The sequence below is a fragment of the Oryza brachyantha genome, chromosome 3, assembly GCF_000231095.2.
Source record: "Oryza brachyantha chromosome 3, ObraRS2, whole genome shotgun sequence".
In the NCBI taxonomy this organism is placed as follows: domain Eukaryota; kingdom Viridiplantae; phylum Streptophyta; class Magnoliopsida; order Poales; family Poaceae; genus Oryza; species Oryza brachyantha.
In genome coordinates this window covers 27,213,838-27,221,498 of record NC_023165.2, presented here as the reverse complement: position 1 = coordinate 27,221,498, position 7,661 = coordinate 27,213,838, and the positions used below count along the sequence as shown (strand labels likewise).

The 7,661-nt window shown below is 40.3% G+C and overlaps 1 protein-coding gene across 1 annotated transcript; it reads left to right on the top strand.

Annotated features, from left to right (window-relative positions):
- The first annotated feature begins 2,097 nt into the window (after nt 1–2,097).
- Nucleotides 2,098–4,490, top strand: LOC102711519 (60S ribosomal protein L4-like). Its single transcript, XM_006650666.3, has 2 exons — nt 2,098–3,258; nt 4,194–4,490. The coding sequence occupies exons 1-2, from the start codon at nt 2,158–2,160 to the stop codon at nt 4,302–4,304; spliced, it is 1,212 nt and encodes a 403-aa protein (XP_006650729.1). The 5' UTR covers nt 2,098–2,157; the 3' UTR covers nt 4,305–4,490.
- Nucleotides 4,491–7,661: the final 3,171 nt, after the last annotated feature.

The window sequence follows — 7,661 nt, the reverse complement described above, 5'->3', positions numbered from 1 at the left end:
TGATGAGAGGGTGTGGTTTGGTTACTGGCTGTGCCAAAGTTCATCGTTTTTTTCCCTCTATGTATTTTCTTGACAACTTTTACTTTAGGGATATCTTCCTAATCGAGCACTTTCACGATGAAATCAGCATTTATCATTTGAAATCCAAATATGAATAAAACTTTTCGGCGATTTGATCTCAGCATTCTGCTGCTGATCAGACACTTCCACAGTCAATACCACCACTGCATCAAAAGTCGAAACCACTCTGAAATTCAGAAACACAGAGAGGGCTTTCGACGAACTTCTGAAAGAAGTAGAAAACAAAACATCACACAGATTGTTTGCCTAAGTACACTTTCAGGAAAAGGCCATTGTCATGCAGTGATGCAAAAGAACCTGTGTGATCATCATCAACATCATCATCATCCTCGTCTTCTTCTTCCACCCGGAGACTGAAGTCTGAACTCTGAAGAATCAAAAGTTGCAACAATGGCTGCTGCTGCTGGCAGCTGCTGCTGATGAGTGATGGCAATGCAGTTTCGCCTTTACGTTCTCTGCTCCCATTGGGCCGGAATCTGTCGCTGCATGATACATCCGGCGCAGGCCTGCAGCTCCAGCGCAAGTTAAGCAACGGAATTCACAGGCCTGATGTCTCTGTCTCTGTCTCTTTTCACTTTTACTTTACATGGAGCCAGTAGAAGTGTAGAAGCGTAGAACTAGCACTGCATGATTCGATTCCATCTTGTGTTCTTTTTCACCGGGTTACCTCTACTTGCAACGTTTTTAAACAAACACTAGTGATTTGGTCACTTGGTGTACCACTCGATTACCGCTTTACCATTCTGATTGTTTTGTTTTGGTTCTAGAAGAGTCCAGATATTTTGGACTTTCTAGAAGCTTCCGGATAGTTTTTTTTACTGGACCTTTTAACGGTAAGGGGTTTAGGCGTCCGGATCGTTCTGTTTGCAAACATCCAGTCTGACTTGATGTACAAATCTGGGCCTCTGTCTTGGCCCAATACAAATACACAAGCCCAGTTACACGCATGGCCTTTCCCCCAGAAAAGTTCACTTTTGGTCCCTCAACTATGGGTAAAATTTATTCACATCCATGGGCAAAATAAATAAATAAATAAATAAACTATGTCCAGGCCCATCGGACACGGCACCCACACATACTTGGACCCATGGGCAAATTTGTCATCCTTAAGATACATGTTCTACGTCTTGCCATTAAGGACGTGAGAATATATTTAGTGAGTGCTAACCGGATTCTATATGTTAACCGTGAATAGCCTATGCTTGATCTGGTATTATATGCATTAGTTGATTTGAGAAAATCTCTCGTAATTTTTCTTCGTTGACTTACTTGAAGTCTTCAACTTATTTGAAATTATCCTAACATGTTGATAACTTGTGTTGCTCGTTTAAATTGTCATTGATTATTTTACAACCTATAAATTTATATTATTTATATGAGGGGGGTTTAGCTGAGAAATGAAAAATTTTGGGTGTCACATCAGACGTTTGGCCGGATATCAGGGGTACGAATTTCACGGTTCGTCTAGAAACCATAAGACGAATCTTTTGAGCCTAATTAATCCGTCATTAGCGCCTAATTTTTTGAATAAGACAAATGTTCAAATATTACAAGCAAAAAAGTCAAACATAATTAGATTATGAAACGGATGGAGTATATAACATCTGTTAGCGGATTGACCTAGCCTTCGGGTGACATTGCACTGACCGTGGCGCTCACATGTAATTATATTTAGCAACAAAAAATAAAATCCACATCTATTATACCATAAAAGTTATTAAAAAAAATAATGGATTCTACTCGTGGTCAATAAAATGAAACTCTCTCTCATGTCCATGGTTTTCACTCGGTCTGAAAAGAGAGACGCCGCCGGGGGCGGAGGGCGACGGGAATGGAGCTGCAAAAACGACTAGGCCCAAATCATAAAACTACAAAGGCCAGGCCCAGCCCAACCTAACACCAAGATCGCACCGTCCATTCCAAACCGACGGCCCAGATCTCTCCTGCCAAACCCAAACCCTAAGCCACTGGCTGCGCCCTTGGACAGATATAAGCTCTCTCCTTCCCCGCCGCCTTTCTCCTTTCCTTGCCGCCGCGCACGCCACTGCTCGAGCCACCTCGCCGCCGCTGCCGGAAATGGCCGCCGCCGCGCGCCCCCTGGTGTCCGTGAAGGCCCTGGAGGGCGACATGGCCACGGACTCCGCCGGCATCCAGATGCCGCACGTCCTCCGCGCGCCGATCCGCCCCGACGTGGTAACTTTCACCCACAAGCTCCTGTCCTGCAACCGCCGCCAGCCCTACGCCGTCTCCCGCCGCGCCGGCCACCAGACCTCCGCGGAGTCGTGGGGCACCGGCCGCGCCGTCTCCCGTATCCCCCGCGTCCCAGGCGGCGGCACGCACCGCGCTGGCCAGGGAGCGTTCGGCAACATGTGCCGCGGTGGCCGCATGTTCGCGCCCACCAAGATCTGGCGCCGCTGGCACCGCCGCGTGAACGTCCGCCTCCGCCGCGTCGCCGTCGCGTCCGCCCTCGCCGCCACCGCTGTCCCGTCCCTCGTCCTCGCCCGCGGCCACCGCATCGAGGGTGTCCCCGAGTTCCCGCTAGTCGTCTCCGACTCCATTGAGTCCATCGAGAAGACCGCGCACTCCATCAAGGTTCTCAAGCAGATCGGTGCCTATGCTGACGCTGAGAAGGCCAAGGACTCCGTGGCCATCCGCGCCGGCAAGGGGAAGATGCGCAACCGCCGGTACGTTAACCGCAAGGGCCCCCTCATCGTCTATGGCACCGAGGGCTCCAAGATCGTCAAGGCATTCCGCAACCTCCCCGGCGTTGATGTTGCCAATGTGGAGCGCCTCAACCTGCTCGACCTTGCCCCCGGTGGCCACCTTGGCCGCTTCGTGATCTGGACCGAGTGCGCTTTCAAGAAGCTCGATGAGGTGTATGGAGGGTTTGATGCACCGGCCCTCAAGAAGAAGGGTTTCGTGCTGCCGAGGCCGAAGATGGCGAATGCCGATCTTTCCAGGATCATCAACTCGGATGAAGTCCAGTCAGTGGTGAAGCCCATCAACAAGGAGGTGAAGCGCAGGGAGGCTAGAAGGAACCCTCTCAAGAATGTGGCCGCTGTGCTCAAGCTTAACCCCTACTTCGGGACTGCACGCAAGATGGCAGCTCTCGCTGAGGCCGCACGCATCAAGGCTAGGACTGAGAAGCTTGATTCCAAGAGGACCAAGCTCAGCCCGGTATGGTCACCTTTCCCATGCTAGTTGTCTTCATTCTTAAATGTTCATAAATCATAAATTGTGACATCATAGCTGTTTTTGATTTTTATGTTGTTAAGTGTATAGTTTTTGTGTGAATATGCTCTATATCAATAGTGACTCATGACCCATCATTGTTCATGCTTTGTTTATTTTAGATGGTATATTAAGCCTTCCCATTTCTTTGGTATTATATAAAGGCATAATGCTTTAGTGTCCCATAATATCAATAGGTGAGATGGTGGTTGCAGTCAATTGTATTCTACTGGAGGAGCTTAATTGCTTTGATTGATAGTTATATGCTGCAATTTTTATGAATGATTTGAGCCGATGACTACTCATAGCTCATATTCAGTTATAATTTTCTTTAGCTCTCTAATGGACGAGTATGATACTATGACAGTTGTTTTTTAGATACATGCAGTTCTGTAATGGACAGAGCATAACTCAAATTTCTTTTGCTTACAAATGTGTTTATCTTTATTTAGGTGATTTGTTTTGTTCGGCTTAGCTTATGTCATGGTGCAATTGTATAATGCTACATGTTGTATATTGGTTACATTAAGCCTGATACGGACTCCTTCCATCCCAAAATAGAGCAATATACCACATGATTAGACACCAGCTAGTATTATGGATCTGCACAAACTGGTGTCTAATTGTGCTTGCTATATCTTGGATGGAGAGAGTTTATCTACACTTTTGTTTAGTACGATATTTTTCATTGATTCTTGTTTATCGTCTTACTTTTTGTTTATTTCTGGTATATCCACCCATTTTGTATTTAATTTTGTGTCTGGTCTGCTGTCATAGTGATGTTCATATATGGAGGCTGGTGGTGTTAATTAAACATCGGCTATTATGCTAATTCTTTTTTTTCTTATGCTTATCGTGTCATGTTTTGTGTTTTCTTGTAGGAGTCTTCTAAGATCAAGGCTGCTGGAAAGGCATGGTACAAGACCATGATTTCTGACAGTGATTACACAGAGTTTGAGAATTTTTCTAAGTGGCTTGGTGTGACGCAGTGAATTTATGATTGAAATTTTAGTAGGTTATCTTAAGCTCCGGAATTATGATTTTGGGTATTATTGTCATGTGAAATTTGCGATGAGGAGTTCAGAGATGATATGTCGTTTTGGTAGTTCTTTGCCCTGAGACTTATACACCCGGATACCTTTCATGAGACAAAATATATCACATATTTCAGCAGTCAAGTTGCGCCTTCCATTGTGACTGTATATCTGTATGTATGGGTTCCCTTGTGTTCTCATTTGTTTACTAAAAGAAATGTTAAGGGCTGTTTGAATATCTTTGTCGGGGTGATGTTAAGCGTCATTCTTTCAGTGGGTTTTGCACAGTGGTGGATTACTTTGGTTTCTTCTATATTCTTCTCAATAAACGTCTGTTATTTCCCCCACCATATTTAAAAAAAATATTTGTTGTTCTGTTACATTAAAGACTAATCAGATGGGAGAGGGGTAAACTTTTGTTTTTACTTGGCACGTATTTTTTAAATTATTGATTTTAGGGTCAGGGGAATTGTTTTTCAAACTTAATGATGTCTTAAGGTTGTTATTGGAAATTGGAATTGAGATTGATTGATAGAATCATGATTGATCCATCTCAGTGTAAGCTTTTGTTTGTGAATGTTTATTTGATAGCTTTGCATACTTGTTCAGTTGTCTGTCTCTACTGTTTGCTTGCTACTCGTCTTTTAAGTTTATTACTCTCTTCGTTCTCTCCGTTTTACCGTTTTATAATGTAAAATGTTTGATTTTTTGTTTGCAATGTTTGACCATATCTTATTCAAAATTATGGAAATACTATTTATTTTGCTTGTGACTTACTTTATTAGCAAAAAAAATTTTAAGCACGATTTATCATTTTTTATATGTGTACTAAATTTTTAATAGGATGAATGGTAAAATGTTATAAAAAAGTAAAATGTCTTATATTAAGAAACTGTTAATAGGATGAATGGTAAAATGTTATAAAAAAGTAAAATGTCTTATATTAAGAAACTGAGGTAGTTATGAAGTTATGCGTCGAGTCATTTTTCTGTCGGGAGAATTCGCTTCGCATTACTAAGATACTCTATCCGTTGTTTGATTTTTTCCCCTAGTCAACATTTAAAATATCAAATTAGTTTCATTAAATCGAACATTAAATATATTTTTAAAAAACGTGTGTTTGGTGTTGAAAATACTAATATATTTTTATATAAATTTGGTCAAATTTAAAGAAGTTTGAATAGAAAAATAGAGTGAGTATTTTTATACGAAACGGAATGAGTATTTTTCATTCTAGGGTGAATTCCACGATGCGTAACCCTTTTGGGGGTATAGTCTTTCCGATAAAAAGTTGCCCCTTTATGCATCTCGGATGTGTCCAATCATATTGCAACTCTTCAGACTGTATGGCTGAATTTATCTTTAGCTTTGATAATATCGAAAATTCTCTACTACACGCACAATTTAGAGCTCGTTTGAAACACATAGTTTGAAGAAAACTTCAGAGATTAGTTTAATTTCCATGAAATTCTTGTAAAATTCCCCCTTCCAGAGGGTGCTTTACTGGGAAACATGGCTGGCAAATTTTAACCTAATACGATACTGACCATTTATCAACGTGTACAGCTTATCTTCCAGCTTACACAAATTCATACTACCTCCGTCCCATAATAACTTCATTTTTCGTTTTATTTGAAAATTTTGTATAAAAACTTAAAAAAATTAGTCACATATAAAATACTATTCATATGTTATAATCTAGCAACAATAAAAATATTAATCGTAAAAAAATTTAAATAAGATGAATGATTAAAACATTGGATACGAAAAAATGAGATTAGTACGGAGGAAGAACGATGCTCACCTGGGGATGGAATGACAAAAAAAGCCATTGTGTGGTGATGCAGGTGACAAAAAAGTGTTCAATCCATTGGACATATCTATCTTGGTGAACAGTAGGTTCCATCCTGTCAAGACGTAAAGAAGCTTGTCAACTAACCTATCTGAGATTCGTGATGATGATGTACTCACACCCTTGCTGCAGTTTTATCTCTGGAAAATCTTATATTCTCACCTAAAAATGAAAATTTTTTGGGGTGTACGACAGCAGTATGACTGTCAAGCAAAGCATCGCTCGCTGGCCTCTAATTTTAGCAGGAATAAGAGAGTTTAGGAGAATGACGGACAAAATTTGGATAAGCATACGAGAAAAGCTTAGGAAAAAAGAAATTTCCATTTAGAGTAAAATCCATTATTCTCGTCCTTCTCTTTTTTTCCTACACAATAATGTGTGTGTCATGTAAGACTTGTACAACTCACGATGGACTAGACATGAAAAGAAAAGAAAAGAAACTTTTTTAACAAACTACTTAGGCTCCTAAAATTATTTTCCAAAAACATCGTACCGAATCTTTGGATATCTAAATGAAGCATTAAATATTGATAAAAATTAAAACTAATTACATAATTATAGGGGAAACAGTGAGACGAATCTTTTGAGACAAATTAGTGCATGATTAGTTATAAGTGCTACGATAACCAATATGTGCTAATGTTAGATTAGTTAGACTCAAAAGATTCGTCTCGTGATTTCTAGGTGGAATTTGAAATTTATTTTATAATTAGACTACATTTAATACTTTAAATGTGTGACCATACGCGTCGATATGATCTATCTCCCAAAATTTTTTTAACTAAAAGGGGCCTTATTTTTTTGGTAGTTTTTCTATAAACGGTGTCTTTTGCATGACGTGATGTGGGAACACCTACGATTTAAAGCAGTAGAGATCGATAAAGCGAAACCCAAATCAACACATCTTTTGGTTTATTAACGGCTCAAAATTAATTTATGAGAAATATTTCTACATATGTGTTAAAATCTTGAAAACAACTGTCGGAAAAGACTATAGTGGAAAGAAAAAAAAAATCTAAAATTAGCTCTAAATTAAATCTAGAATCGAAATTTTAGAAGCAACTTATTTATTGTAAGAGACGTGGAGTGCCTGGTATAAACTCCGAACACATCTCCTAAACTCGGAGAGTGCCAAACCTAAAATTGATTGGGATTAGGGAAATCCAATGTTGAAGAGAGGCAAATGATGTATTACAATCCAAATTTGCCAAATCATGGAGTGGTACAAGCGCTACATACTAGAGCATAGACGGAAATTATTCAATTCACTCAACAAAAAAAATGTTCATTTCGTGAGTAATAAGCAGCTGATCCTTTTGGAGGTTGGAACATGATGGATGGGCCCTGACTATAGTACAAAGTCATTTGGGCATTTCGAATTTTTGGATTTGTACCAGCTGTGTAGCAGTACAATGGCCACCCATGGTAAATCTAATAGATTAACCATCGTCACCAGGTCCTAA

Coding starts and splice junctions, on each gene's coding strand:
- LOC102711519 (XM_006650666.3), top strand. CDS start 2,158: ATGGCCGCCGCCGCGCGCCCCCTGGTGTCCGTGAAGGCCCTGGAGGGC. Junction 3,259..4,193: donor AGAGGACCAAGCTCAGCCCG/GTATGGTCACCT, acceptor GTTTTCTTGTAG/GAGTCTTCTAAGATCAAGGC.